The sequence below is a fragment of the Prionailurus viverrinus genome, chromosome A2 (genome assembly GCF_022837055.1).
Source record: "Prionailurus viverrinus isolate Anna chromosome A2, UM_Priviv_1.0, whole genome shotgun sequence".
Taxonomy (NCBI): Eukaryota; Metazoa; Chordata; class Mammalia; order Carnivora; family Felidae; genus Prionailurus; species Prionailurus viverrinus.
In genome coordinates, this window is record NC_062562.1 from 4,604,839 (window position 1) to 4,619,961 (window position 15,123).

Consider the following 15,123-nt stretch of genomic DNA (forward strand, 5'->3'; position numbering starts at 1 on the left):
CCCTCCTCCTTCCCGCCCTCCACGCCCCTGGAGGCAGCCCCTCTGGGCCTGCCTGGGGCCTTGTGGCCGGGATTTCTAGAGCTGTGGATGGACACTCCCTTGGCTTGTCCCACGGGAACTCTCCCCCTGGGCCCTATCTCACCGTCTCTCCAGGGAGCCTGCCAGTGTTGAGCAGGGGCTGTGGAGACCGGAACGAGCCTGCCCTCTGCCCCGCCTCTGACTTGTGTGGGCCTGGTACCTTCCCACCTGTAAGCTGGGGGTGGAGTTGGCCGAAGGCTGCGCGGTGCTGGAAGGTGATGGCTTACCTACAGGGCTGGGTACCAGGGATTGAGTCGCCTGGGGGGCGGGGGGGGGTGGGGTGTCTCCCTGCGCCGCTTGCGGAGTCCCCTGGGCGTGGGCGTGTGTCTTGGGGTGGCCGAGAGGGTCTCATTGGTACGGTCTGTAATTAGAGTCCCCTTGGCGCCTCCGGGAATGGATGAGGAACTAGAACACGGACACAAGCGCGCTCAGAGAACTTGGCTCCGTTCAAGTTTTATTGGACCCCTTTCAGCCTGGAGGTGGCTCCGGCGGGCTACCGCCCGCCCTCCCCAGCTCTGTCCAGTTGCCCAACGGAAGGGAAGGGAAGGGAAGGGTGGGCAGAGAGAGGGGGCTGGAGACAGATCATCAGCCCTGCCCCTGCCCCTGCGGGAGGTCCCTCCCTGTCTCCAGAGCCGCCCCGGGGCCTCCGGTCCTGCCGCCCCACAAATCCAAGCCACAGGGCCCCGGGAGCAGGCCCGCGAGGCCGGTCTTCGGCTGGCTATGTGGCTGGCGCGTGCCCGTTGGCCAGCCGCCCGGCCGCCCGGCTCCGAGGACCGTCGGTGGGGGCCGCCCCGTTCTTCAGCGGCAGGGACTCCTGGGCCACGTCCCCATCGCTCGAGTCGGCCTCCTCCACGTCGCTGCGGACGTCCTTCTCCATCTGGGGGGAGGAGGGGTGGGGCGGGGCGTGAGGGCGGGGCTCCGGGGAGGCGCCCGCGAGCCGCCCCCCTGCCCGGCCCTACCTGGCCTTTCTTCGTAAAGCTGTAGATCATGCGGAGGATGAGGCAGGACCAGAACACGTGCAGCAGCTGCAGCATCATGAGAAGGCCGTTGAAGAAGTAGTAGCCGAAGAAGGGGCCCGAGCTGGCAATGGACTCGTAGTATGTGGTGTAGAGGATCCTGCAGCAGGTGAGGAGGGGGGAGAGGTGGGGCTTCACCAGGCCCCGGCACCACCCCCGTCCCCCCGGCCCTGGGGGCCGCTCGGTCTCGGGCGACCTTCTTGGCTCCAGAACCTTCCGTGGCTCCCCACTGCCCCCCCGAGTGACACCTAGGCCCTCCGGGCATTTAAGTGCCCCTTCTCGCCCGGTTGTGTTAAGCTGTGAGAACGCACAGCTTGCCTGCCGGCCATTCAGGCCCACGAGCTGCAAACTCCGGACGGGGAGCTCTCTCTCTGGAGCCCCAGGCTGGTGCACCCGCTGCCTCCTCCAGGACACTTCCGGGGACCCCACAGGTCCCTCGAACCAGCCCACCCAAAGTTCGGCTCCTGCTCCTCAAGCAACAGCTCTGAGCTCATTCCCATTTTATGACCCTCGGGGGACCCCGGGCCCACCCACCTCTGTCACCTGCACGCACCCTCCAGGCGCCCCCCAGCTCCTGCTCAGGTCTCCCACCGGCCGGTTCCCAGCAGCTGCCAGGGGGCGCCTGTGAGCCTGAGTCAGGTCTGTCCCTCTCCCACCCGCAGCCCTGCAGGGCTCTCTGCTCATTGGGGTAAAAGCCCAAGTCCTCCCCGTGACCCCCAAGATCCTGTGCCAGCTGCCCTGTCCCCTCCTCCCTTGTTCACTCAGCTCCAGCCACACGGGTCTCCTCGCTGTGCCTCCAACACACCAGGCCTGGTCCTGCCCTAGGGCCTTTGCACATGCCGTGCCTGGGCCACTCTTCCCCTACGATCAGTGTGCTTCTCTCCCTCCAGTCTCTCCGAATCTCGTCAGTGACCACCCTAATTCCAGCTACCTATACGCTTCCTGTGCCTTCCTGACCTCATTTTCTCTTTAGCACATCACTCCCTCAGGCTTTACATTTTACCTGTTTGCTTTATTTCTTCTATTCCCCTGCCCACCCCCAGTGTCAGCTCCACGTGAGCAGAGATCTTCATGTTGTTCCCTCTGCCAGGAGAGGCTCAGCAAATAGACTGGGGAAAGACTTTAGTGAGCAGGTGCCCAACCCTGCCCCCTACTCCACGTTCTGGGCACATGGGAGAATGACCACGCCCAGTTTTCTGTCTCTCCTGCCACTGGGCCTTTGCATATGCTGCGTCCAGTCCCAGGGACACCGTTCCTGGCCCTCCCCCGAAAGCCTCCAGGCCAACACCCCCAGCTCCCTGGGTGAGGGAACCGAGGGTGAGGCAGGCCTGGATCTCAGGCACTCCCCTGTCCTCAACCGGCACGAGGGCAGACTCACTGCGTAGGGAAGAGCACGAGGCGAGTGTAGAAGAAGACCAAGGAGAAGACGATGAAGAGGGTATCGCATGCTTTCCGCCAACGCGTGTAATTGAATATCTTACAGGCCTGGGAGGGGGGCAACGGAGAGAATCGGACTCAGGCACAGGGTGGGCACAACGGTGCCACCACAATGGTGGGCACAGGGGAAGTAGGTGGGGAGGGGAAAGGGCGGGGCCTCCTCTCCAGGAGCCGTCTAGAAAGCTAAAGTGGGTGCAGCCAAGAATCCTTTATCCAGCAAGGCTGTCATTCAAAAATAGGAGGAGACAGAGAGTTTCCCAGACAGACAAAAACTAAGGGAGTTTGCAACCACTAAACTAGCCCTGCAAGAAATTTTAAGGGGGCCCCCGAGGGGAGAAAAGACGAGAGGAAAAAAAAAGGACCAAAAGCAACAAAGCCTAACTCTGCAGGCAACACAATGGCAACAGATTCCTATCTTTCAGTACTCACTCTAAACGACAATGGACTCAATGATCCAATCACAAGACAGAGGGTAACCGAATGGATAAGAAAACAAGATCCATCTATATGCTGTTTACAAGAGACCCACTTTAGACCTAAAGACACCTTCAGATTGAAAGTAAGGGGACGGAGAACCATCTATCATGCTAACGGTCCCCAAAAGAAAGCCGGAGTAGCCATACTTAGACAATCTAGACTTTAAAGACTGTAACAAAAGATGAAGAAGGGCATTATATCATAATTAAGGGGTCTATCCACCAAGAATACATAACAATTGTAGACATTTATGTGCCAAATGTGGAACACCCAGATATATAAATCAATTAATCACAAACATAAAACTCATTGATAATAATACCATAGTAGTGGGGGGCTTCAACACCCCACTTACAGCAATGGACAGATCATTTAATCAAAAAACCAACAAGGAAACAAAGGCTTTGAATGACACACTGGACCAGAGGGACTTAACAGATATACTCAGAACGTTTCATCCTAAAGCAGCAGAATATACATTCTTCTCCAGTGCACATGGAACGCTCTCCAAAATAGATCACATACTGGGACACCAATCAGCCCTCAACAAGTACAAAAAGATTGAGATCATGCCGTGCATATTTTCAGACCACAATGGTATGAAACTCAAAATCAACCACAAGAGAAAATGTGGAAACATAACAAATACTTGGAGATTAAAGACCATCCTACGAAAGAATGAATGGGCTAACCAAAAAGTTAAAGAGGAACTTAAAAACATGGAAGCCAATGAAAATGCCCAGAACCAGGGGTGCCTGGGTGGCTCAGTCGGTTAAGCGTCTGACTTCAGCTCAGGTCACGATCTCGCGGTCCGTGAGTTCGAGCCCCGCGTCGGGCTCTGGGCTGATGGCTCGGAGCCTGGAGCCTGCTTCCGATTCTGTGTCTCCCTCTCTCTCTGCCCCTCCCCCGTTCATGCTCTGTTTCTCTCTGTCTCAAAAATAAATAAAACGTTAAAAAAAAAAGAAAATGCCCAGAACCAGCCCAAAACCTCTGGGACGCAGCAAAGGCGGTCATAAGAGGGGAATATATAGAAATCCAGGCCTTCCTAAAGAGGGAAGGAAGGTCTCAGATACACAAGCTAACCTTAACACCTTAAAGAGCTGGAAAAAAGAACAGCAAATAAAACCCCAAACCAGCAGAAGACAGGAAATAATAAAGGTTAGAGCAGAAATCAATGCTATCAAAACAAAAAAAGAACCCAAACAAACATTAGAACAGATCAAGGAAACTAGGAGCTGGTTCTTTGAAAGAATTAACAAAACTGATAAACCCCTAGCCAGTTTGATCAAAAAGGAAAGGACCCAAATAAATAAAATCAAGAATGAAAGAGGAGAGAGCACAACCAACACAGCAGAAATAAAAACAATAAGACAATATTATGAGCAATTATACGCCAACAAAATGGGCAATCTGGAAGAAATGGAGAAATTCCTAGAAACATATACACTACCAAAATTGAAACAGGAAGAAATAGAAAATTTGAACAGACCCATAGCCAGTAAGGAAATCGAATTAGTAATCAAAAATCTCCCCAAAAAACAGAGTCCAGGGCCAGATGGCTTTCCAGAGGAATTCTACCAAACATTTAAGGAAGAGTTAACACCTATTCTCTTGAAGCTCTTCCAAAAAATAGAAATGGAAGGAGAACTTCCAAACTCTATGAAGCCAGCATTACCTTGATTCCAAAACCAGACAAAGACCCCACTAAAAAGGAGAACTACAGACCAGTTTCCCTGATGAACATGGATGCAAAAATCCTCAACAAGATACTGGCCAACTGGATCCAACAATACATTCAAAGAATTATTCACCACGACCAAGCAGTAATTATACCTGGGATGCAGGGCTGGTTCAATATCCACAAAACAATCAATGGATTCATCACATCAATAAAAGAAAGTGCAAGAACCACATGACCCTCTCAATAGATGCAGAGAAAGAATTTGACAAAATACAGCATCTTTCTTCATAAAAACCCTCAAGAAGGTGGGGATAGAAGGATCATACCTTGAGATCATAAAAGCCATATATGAAAGACCCAACGCTAATATCCTCCTCAATGGGGAGAAACTGAGAGCTTCCCCGCTAAGGTCAGGAACAAGACAGGGATGTCCAATCTCACCACTGTTATTCAACATAGTATTGGAAGTCTTAGCCTCAGCAATCAGACAGCACAAAGAAATAAAAGGCATCCAAATTGGCCAGGAGGAGGTTAAACTTTCACCCTTTGCAGATGACGTGATACTCTATATGGAAAGCCCAAAAGATTCCACCAAAAAACTGCTAGAACTGGTCCATGAGTTCAGCAAAGTCGCAGGATATAAAATCAATGCACAGAAATCGGTTGCATTCCTATACACCAATAATGAAGCAACAGAAAGAGAAATCAAGGAATTGATCCCATTTACCATTGCACAAAAACCGTAAAATACCCAGGAATAAATCTAACCAAAGAGGTGAAAAAGCTACACACTGAAAACTATAGAAAGGTTATGAAAGAAATTGAAGACGACACAAAAAAAAAAAAGGAAAAATATTCCATGCTCCTGGATAGGAAGAACAAATATTGTTAAAATGTCAATACTACCCAAAGCAATCTACATACTCAATGCAATACCTATCAAAATAACACCAGCATTCTTCAGAGCTAGGACAATCCTAAAATGTGTATGGAACCAGAAAAGACCCTGAATAGCCAAAGCAATCCAGAAAAAGAAAACCAAAGCAGGAGGCATCACAATCCCAGACTTCAAGCTATACTACAAAGCTGTAATCATCAACACAGTATGGTACTGGCACAAAAACAGACACTCAGATCCATGGGACAGAACAGAGAACCCAGAAATGGACCCACAAACGTATGGCCAACTAGCCTTTGACAAAGCAGGAAAGAATATCCAATGGAATAAAGACAGTCTCTTCAGCAAGTGGTGATGGGAAAACTGGACAACAGCATGCAGAAAAATGAACCTGGACCACTTTCTTACACCATATCCAAAAATAAACTCAAGATGGATGAAAGACCTCAATCTAAGGCAGGAAGCCATCAAAATTCTCGAGGAGAAAGCAGGCAAAAACATCTTTGACCTCAGCCACAACAACTTCTTTGTCAACACGTCTCCGGAGACAAGGGAAACAAAAGCAAAAATGAACTACTGGGACCTCGTCAAAATAAAAAGCTTCTGCACAGTGAAGGAAACAATCAGCAAAACTAAAAGGCAACCGATGGAACGGGAGAAGATATTTGCAAACGACATATCAGATAAAGGGTTAGTATCCAAAATCTATAAAGAACTTATCAAACTCAACACCCCGAAAACAAATAATCCAGTGAAGAAATGGGCAAAAGACATGAATGGACACTTCTCCAAAGAAGACATCCAGATGGCCAACCAACACATAAAATATGTTCAACATCGCTCATCATCGGGAAATACAAATCAAAACCACAATGAGATACCACCTCACACCCATCAGAATGGCTAACATGAACAACTCTGGCAACAACAGATGTTGAGAGGATGCAGAAAGAGAGGCTCTCTTTTGCATTGTTGGTGGGAACGCAAGCTGGTGCAGCCACTCTGGAAAACAGTCTGGAGGTTCCTCAAAAAATTAGAAGTAGAACTACCCTATGACCCACTACTAGGCCACTTGCACTACTAGGCACCTGTCCAAGGGATACAGGTGTGCTGTTTTGAAGGGGCACATGCAACCCAACATGTGCTATCAACAATCGCCAAAGTATGGAAAGAGCCCATATGTCCATCGACAGATGAATGGATAGAGAAGATGTGGTATATATATATAATGGAGTATTACTCGGCAATCAAAAAGAATGAAATCTTGCCATTTGCAACTACATGGATGGAACTAGAGGGCATTATGCTAAGCGAAATTAGAGAAAGACAAATATAGGACCTCACTCATATGAGGACTTTAAGACACAGAGCAGATGAACACAAGGGAAGGGAAGCAACAATAATATAAAAACAGGGAGGGGGACAAAAGGTAAGAGACTCTTAAATATGGAGAACAAACAGAGGGTTACTGGAGGGGTTGTGGGAGGGGGACGGGCTAAATGGGTACTAAGGAATCTACTCCTGAAATTACTGTTGCACCATATGCTAACTAACTTGGATGTAAATTTAAAAATAAAAAAAAAATTGGGGCGCCTGGGTGGCTCAGTCGGTTAAGCATCCGACTTTGGCTCAGGTCACGATCTCACAGCTAGAGACTTGGTGCTGACAGCTCAGAGCCTGGAGACTGCTTTGGATTCTGTGTCTCCCTCCCTCTCTGCCCCTAACCCACCCGCATTCTGTCTCAAAAATAAACATTAAAAAAATTTTTTTTTTAATAAAAAAAAACCGTAAAAAGAAAGGTAAAGTGTGTGTTTCTGGGAGCGTGAGGAGCTTCAGGTCCCAGGAAGCCAGGAGGGGGCGTGGCATCACGGGGCGTGGCCTCATCTCCCAGGAAGGCGGGGCGAGGGCGGAGCGAGGCGGGGCGGGGCGAGAGCGGGGCGGGGCCAGGCCCACCTCCAGGAGGTAGTCCGAGGCGTCGTGCAGCAGCAGCACCAGAGAGCCGATGCGCAGCAGGTTTGCGCTGTAGGAGAAGACGATCAGGGTGATGGTCACGAAGTGGTGTGCCACCTGCTCCTTGAAATCCTGCGGGAGATGGTGGGTCACAGCAGGGAGGAGGTTGGGTGGCAGCCCCCCCCCCCCACCGGGCTGGGAGCATCTGTACCTCGTGGACTCTGGGCCTCCGGCCTGAGGCCACCAGGGGGTTTCCGGGTGTGGGGTGAGGCCATCCCTCTGGTTGGAGACTGGGTCACAACTCCCCCAGGGCATCACTGCCCAGTCAGATTCTGGGCCTCACCTTGCGCTTGACATCCAAGTGCAGCGTGATCAGCAGTGAGATGTAGAAACTCAGCTCCAGGAGGTACCAATAGTACAGGCCCGGTTTCAGGGGCTGCGGCGGGGCGGGGCAAGGTTAGCCGTGGGGAGTCGAGGCTCCCATGGGGCAGGGGCCTCCCTGTTCGCTCAAAACCAGGACCTCTGGATCCAAATGACTGGGGAAGGTGGGGGCGGTCAAGGGCAGGGGGTCTGTGGCGGCTCCTGCTCCAGGGTTCCTGGCTTCTGGCCCCTACCCACTCCACAGGGGAGGCAGAAATACTGTGGCCCTCAGGGGAGTCGTGTGATGTCCAGGTTTGGCTCCCCCTCCTGTGGCTACAGGGGCTCTGACCATCCCCGCCCTCCCACCGGCCTGGGAGCCCCGCCCACCACTCACCTGATCTGGGTAATTGTCCCAGCACATCACCGGTGTCCACAGCCATGACTCCTGCAGGGACCTGGGAGTCTGAAGCTGCCCAAAGGTCAGAGCCCAGCCCTCTACTCCCCAGGACTGCCCTCCCCTGGGCTGCTCTCACTCTAGACCGAGGGTTGTCGGCTGCACACCCCCGGCTCCCCGCGTACAGCATGTCCTCAGCAGGCACCTGAGTGATCTGCCAGGACCCCTCCCAGCCCTCTCCCCTTCTCTGTGCCTTTGCGCACTTCCCTCCTCTGCCCGAACCCCTCCACGGCCCCCAGCCCAGGCCCTGGGCACAGCAAGTGCTTGTGGGATCGATGGGGGTGGGGGGGCAGGGAAAAGGGCAGGTGCACTCACGTGGTAGAGGACGGAGAGGCCACCGAAGAAGGAGCACAGGTAGAAGACAAACCTCCAGCTGCAGATGGCGAGGGAGCCCATGAGGCAGCCGCCAGGGGAGCAGACCCCTCGCCGGCACCCCAGCCCCCCCTCCCCCCGCAGCCCCACCCCGGGCTTACCTGGCCTCACAGAACTTCTTGCTCAGGCAGGGTCGGTCTTGGTTCCGGCGTCTCCGGAACCAGCGCCGGGTCTGTTGCAGCGTGAGGCCACACTGGGCAGCGAGGAAGGCCATCTGGGGCTGGGGAGGGGCAACAGGGGTCACAGAGGTGGCCCTCCTGCCCCTGTCCCAGGACAGGTGAGACCCAGCTGCGTCCCCCCCCTCCCCTGCTGCCCCAGGCCTTGCCTGTGGGACTGTCTACCTATGCACGCAGGGAGTAGGGGGGTTCACAGCGTGGGGTCCCCCCAAAGAGGCCATAGAAAAAGCAGTCCTGCTCACAGGACAGGCAGGTGGCTGACGGGGCTGGGACTAAAAAAGGGCCGGGGCTGGGGCAGCCCCCTCCTAGAGGTTTTCCTGGAACACTCAGGTCTTATCCCCACCCCAGGGAGGCAGTTGAGACCTTGCCTCCCACCCCTACCTTCAGAGGGAGGTGGACAAGGGAGGAAGAATCCCAAGGCCCTGAGCCACACCCACCGGATGGGCACAGGGGAGGTCACAGGCCTGCTCTGGTCTCCCCCACCCCTAGAGCAGTCCAGTCTTCTGTTCCTCACCAGCTCAGCAGAGACCTGGTCTCCCCACCTTCGTCCCACGATGTGCCCACTGGGCAGCTGGGATGGCCGGTGGGGTGGGGAGAGGGGCACTGGGCTTTCCCTGTTGACGACTGGGCATCATCCCAACCCCTGGGGCCCCATCCGCAAGGCAGCCGTGCAGGCCGATGGGGGGGGGGGGGGCGTCAGGGGGCTCTCACCTCCTTGGGTTTACACCCCTCTGTGAGGAAGTATTTCTCCAGAGTGGCATTTGACTTTGCTGGCCTCCTGGCCTGATCTCGCACACCCAGCCACCGGCTCAGGGGCAGGCCGATAAATCTGGGTGCAGGGGAGACAGAGCCGGTCAATCCAGGTGGGGAAACCGAGGCTCCGAGGGGCCAGGTCACACGCTGGAACCCTGGAGGGGTAGGCTGGCCGCCGTACTGGACCAAACCTAGGAAGGGCAGCTGGATGGGTGGGTCTTCAGGATGGGGACGCGAAGGTTAACGTTTGGGGCACTCGGGCAGTGGCACTCAGTCCCAAACAGGAACGAGGGTCCCCGCACTGCCTGTCTCACGGTGGTCTGGGTCCTTGTCTGTGCCCCGTCAGGCTGGGGGGTCCCCACAGGCAGGAGCGGGTCTGCTCCCACTCAGGTGGTCCTTCTCGCAGCGGGGTCACGTGCAGGAGCCCGGATCTCCGGGCAATCCCCACACTTTCCACTAGAGGGCCCCCGAGGCCAGGGGTCAGGACGGAATTTCCTACCCACCATCCAAAACCCGCCTCCGTCTGGGAGAACTGAGCTCAGTGCAGCCCAGCAAGAACTCATTCCAGACTCTGTCATGACCGGGGAGTGGGGGAGAAGGGGACTGTCATTTATTGAGTACTTACAATCTGCCAAGCATAGGCACGAATCCACATTAGGTCCTGGCTCATTTAACTCTACTGTCAAAGTCCCCATTGCCCTGATGAGTAAACCGAGGCTCGGAGAGGTCAGAGGTATGGCCAAGGTTACACAGCGGGTGAGCAGCAGACTGGCCCAGGATTTACTTTAGCGATGGCGAAAACGTCCGCCTTCAACCCTGGAAAAGCTACCCACTCACGCTGCCCTTTGAAAGGATAACTCTAGGATGGGATACACCCATACCTCTAAGGAGGCCATCAGTTAAATATACAACTCCCCCCACTCCAGGCTCCAGTAGTGAACCTGGGCATAGTCTTGTGCCCTCCCCACCCTGTGGGAAAGATGAGGACTCACCCTTCAAAGCCTGGCTGAATTGGGGCTCTTAGAATCCCTCAGGCAAAGCCTTAGTCCCAGACGACCCACCCACTGTGTGACCACAGGCCAGTGCCTCGACCTCTCTGTGCCTCAACTTCCTACTCTGTACAATGGGGATAATAACAGTACCACATCATGGGGTTGCACAGAGGGCTGAGTTAAGACACGTAAGCTGCTCCGGGCAATGGTGGGCACAGAGTAGGTGCTCCAGGGTACAACCTCAGTGTGTATTCCCGGGTCCCCGGTGTCCTGCCTGTATCACGTGAGCCCAGACACGGGGAAGCTCCTTGGGGGTGGGAGAGACAAGGCAAGATGTAGAGTGTTTCCATTTCCCTGTGGTCAGGGCAGGACAAAGCCAGGGACTCAAAGTGGGGGCAGAAGGGAGTTATGGGCTCTATGGGGGGGAGCAGAAGGGCATGGTGGGGTCTCCCGGAACCCAGCCTTGAAGGAACTGCAGAGGAGTGAGGGAGAAGGCCAGGTGGGTGCATAGAAGGTGGCGGGCCCGCGAAGGGCGCCTGGGGAGGGACGTTAAGGGGGAGGGGGACCTCCGAGGGGGTGGGGGGCTGATCAAGGAGGGGACTGTCTGGCAGGAAGGGGGCCTGGCAAGGCAGGTCTGAATCAGCTGTGACTACAGTGTTGGTCCACGTGGAAAGCGTGGGGCACCTGGGGCAGAGGGAAGGGGCCCTGGGAGAGCCGCCCGCGCCCAGGAGACAGCCAGGCAGGGAAAGGCAGGGAACCCCAGTGTGAAGGAGGGTCTGGGTCCCATGAGACACGACTGAAAATCTACAGGGTTTGGCACCCGGCTTGCCGGGAACCGGGGCGGGGGGGCAGGGAACCAGGCTGCAAGGGGGAGGGGAGAAGGGGGGAGGGATTTGGGCACAAACGGGGAAGCCAGAGTGCCCAGCTCCTTCCTTTGGCAGAGGGAGGAGGGAAGGTGTTAGGAGCGGGGAGGGAGGGGAGGGGAGGGGGAGGGGGTGTAGGAGGGATGATGGGGGGTGAGAGGGATGCGGGGGGCTGATGGAAGGATGGTAGGGGCAGGGTGGGGGAGGTGAGGGAGGGCTGGTGAGGTAGAGGGTCACCTGGCCCGCAGGAGAGGGGCAGGAGGGAGCGGGCGAGAGTTTCTTTGCCCCCGGGGCCTCTTCAGGCCTCTCTTTGGTCAGCAAAGCAAGAACGCGTCCTCCAGGGCCTCCGCCCGTTTTCCGAAGACGCTGGCACGCCGGGACCGAGCTGCAGCCCGTGTGGCGGGAAACCAGCCACCGGAGGCTGGAAGGGTGCAGGCGTGAGGGGCTGGGGACAAGACGGGGCTGGGAGAGGCACGTGGGCTCAGAGCCAGGCTCCGTCCAGGACACATTAGGACGAAACCCCTCAGGGCGTCCGGCCGGGGTGATCACGTCGTGCGTGCACGCACACGCACGCACGCGCGCGCGCGCACACACACACACACACACGTGAGCGACCCCGGCACTCACCTCTCGAAGATGAAGCGCATGGCCACCAGGGCCAATGCCAGGGGCAGGGCTGCCAGCACGTCCCGGGGGTGGGGGTAGACCAGGCCATCTCGGTCCTCCAGGACAACCCACGAGCTGTTGGGTGGTAACCATAACTTCTCCTGCCAAAACCACTCGTTGAAGCTGGACCACATCCTGTGGACACGGAGTCTGGTGAAAAGGAGCTCGGCCCGCAGGACCCACCGGTGGGGCAGGAGGGTCCGCCACCCCACCCTCGCCTCCCCCCCACCAGCGCCCGGCAGCCTCCGGCTGTGTGTCCTCAGGCAAATGAGCTGCCTCTCTGAATCTCAAGTTCACTGGGCAAACAGGGACAGTAACCCACCTGTCGGCCCCGCCCGATGAGACACACAAAGTGCTTAGCCCGGTGCCTACTGACCCTTCAGACACAGCTCCTGAAAACAGCTAGTATTTTGCACTTTACAGATGCGAAAACAGGTGGCCAGTGGTCAAGGGACTGGCTGACGGGGGTCATCAACTCGAGTTCTCCGGTGTCCAGAACAGCTTTCCGTCGCTGTGGGACAGTCCCTCCAGTGCAGCCCAGGACGACCAGGGAAATCCGCGATTCCCTTCCTGGCCGCCCGCCCTTCCAGGTGTGAATGTCACTGCCTCGCTTGCTACGTGACTGCGGTTGGGCAAGAGGGTCCCCTGCATGACCCCGTGTGCCACGTAAGTGGAGCCTCCTTCCGCCAAGAAAGCTTTCCAGTGGCCGTCTGGATGAGTCTGAGCAGCTGTGACCTTTCCTGAGATCCATCTATCGATTGATCGATCGACCTGCCTACCTACCTACCTTTTAAAGTTTTAAGTAATCTCTACACCCAACATGGGGCTTGAACTCACAACCCCCAGAGATCAAGAGTCACATGCTCTTTTGACTCAGCCAGCCAGGCGCCCCGCCCCTTCCCAAGATCTTAAGACAACTGTCCAGACCCCCACACTGGTCCCCACTTAGGGTGTTCATCCTTAACGGCCATCTGTCCATCTGCCTTCTTCCCTGCCATCCATTCACTGTCCATCCATCTGTCCATCCATCCATCCATCCATCCACCAATCCACCAACCAGTTATCCTTCCATCCACCCGTCCATCCATCCATCTGCCTGCCCAGCTGCCCATCCGTCTGTCCATCCATCCACGAGGTGTTCTCTGATCAACTTATACATGCCAGCATGGGGCTAGGTGATGAGGCTACAGCAGGGAAAAAAGGAGACACATTCCCGTCCTCATGGAGCTCAGAGCCCAGCAGGGACAGCAGCCAATGCACAAGTAAACATTCATGAATGAGGTAACACGGTGTGATGGAACCTGGTAGGGAATACACAGGTGGCCATGGCTTTAAATGAGGTGGCCAATGAAGGTCTAATGAGATACCCTCTGACGAGAAACCCAGAGGTGAGGAGGGCCTCGGTTTATGCAGAAGAGGGTACTGGTGGTCGGGAGGGGCTTTCAGAGGCACAAGCAGCAGGTGCAAAGGCCCTGAGGCAGGACTGAGCTCAGAGTGTTGAGGGAACAGCAAGAGACCCCTGTGGCTGGAGCAGGGTGAGTGAGGGGGAGAGAGGAAGGAGGGAAGGCCAGGGAGGGGGGACAGGGGCAGGTCACCCAGGGCCCGCGGGCTTCAGGGAGGAATTCGGATGATTTCCAACATTTACAATTAAAAATGCAAAATGCATCAATCTTCGGTGTAGAGTCGCCTCTGGCAAATACAGGTACCTGTGTCATGCAGCCTCCTCTCCCGCCACAAAGCTCTCGTGCGTCTTCCCCCCTTCCCGGTCAATCTCCATCTCCCCCATTCAAAGGTAACCTCTGTTAGGGGCTCGAGTGGGATCCCTGGGTCACGGGGCAGTCGCCTGTTTCACTTCATAAGCAACTGCCAAACTGTTTTCTGGGGTGGCTGGACCATTTTCCACCCCCGCCCGTGGAGTCTGGGGGTTCTGTGGCCCTTGGTTTTATTTTAGATACAATGACAAGCTGTGGGAAGTGGCCTTCTGGAGGCCGGAAGGGGGTGATGTCCACCGGAAGGAGGTGGAGAGGAGGGGCGCAGGTTCCCAGAGACTTTTTTTTGATGTTTATTTACGTATTCGTTTTTAAAGTAATCTCCACGCCCAACGCGGGGCCCTGGAACTCACGACCCTGAGATCAAGAGTCGCACGCTCTACCTGCTGAACCGCCAGCCAGGCGCCCCCCTCGAGAGACACTGGAGGTCAGCGGTCTGAGACGGGGGCTTGTGGTGCTGAAATCAAGGTTGGGCAGGGCCGCATTCCTTCTGGAGGTGGAGAGAACCTGTTCCTGCCTTTTCTGGCTTCTAGAGGCCACTGTACTCCCTGGAAGGCTGCGCCCTCTGTCTTCAAAGCCCACATCTCTCTCCCTGACCCTCCTGCCTCCCTCTATCAAAGACCCTTGGGGCGCCTGGGTGGCTCAGTCCCTTAAGCGACCGACTCGATTTCGGCTCAGGTCATGATCTCAGGGTTCACGAGACCAAGCCCCACGTCGGGCTCTGCGTTAGGCATGGAGCCTGCTTGGGATTCTCATTCTCTCTCTCTCTCTCTCTCTCTCTCTCTCTCTCTCTCTCTCTCCGCCCCTCCCTCGCTTGTGCGTGCTCTCCTCAACGCCCCCTCCCCCTCCAAAAAAGACCCTTGGGATGACACTGGGTCACCAGGGAATCCAGGGTCACCCCATCTCAAGGTCAGCTGATTAGCAACTTCAACTGTCCTTTGCCACACGAAGCTTCCAGGATTAGGGACGTGGGTATCTTAAGGGGGCAGTACTCTGCCTACCACAGTGCTGGACATCAACAAAGTGGCTGTTCTAGGGACAGTGACCAGAAGGGGGAAGTGGGGTTGCCCAGGGTTGGCATGTTCTGTCTCCTGGTCCGAGTGTTATTCAGGTTGAGAAAATTCACAGAGTTACGCATCTACAACATGGGCCCTTTTCTCTCTGCAAATTAAAATGTTTGC

General features: G+C 55.4%; 1 protein-coding gene across 5 annotated transcripts in view; it reads right to left on the reverse strand.

Annotated features, from left to right (window-relative positions):
- Positions 1-505: 505 nt before the first annotated feature.
- The window catches only part of CERS4 (ceramide synthase 4), a 34,598-nt gene continuing 19,980 nt past the window's right edge, over positions 506-15,123 (reverse strand). For 2 of the 5 annotated variants that reach the window (XM_047848183.1, XM_047848200.1), the window contains exons 2-11: positions 12,135-12,308; positions 9,611-9,728; positions 8,825-8,943; positions 8,667-8,724; positions 8,292-8,366; positions 7,881-7,973; positions 7,541-7,669; positions 2,473-2,579; positions 1,038-1,194; positions 506-955 (exon numbers count right to left, since the gene is read on the reverse strand). In XM_047848183.1, the coding sequence (XP_047704139.1) occupies positions 797-955; positions 1,038-1,194; positions 2,473-2,579; positions 7,541-7,669; positions 7,881-7,973; positions 8,292-8,366; positions 8,667-8,724; positions 8,825-8,943; positions 9,611-9,728; positions 12,135-12,307 (1,188 nt within the window). In that variant the 5' untranslated portion in view covers position 12,308 and the 3' untranslated portion in view covers positions 506-796. The remainder of the gene's footprint in view (positions 956-1,037; positions 1,195-2,472; positions 2,580-7,540; positions 7,670-7,880; positions 7,974-8,291; positions 8,367-8,666; positions 8,725-8,824; positions 8,944-9,610; positions 9,729-12,134; positions 12,309-15,123) is intronic. The other 3 variants (XM_047848191.1, XM_047848196.1, XM_047848202.1) reach the window with 3 other exon arrangements.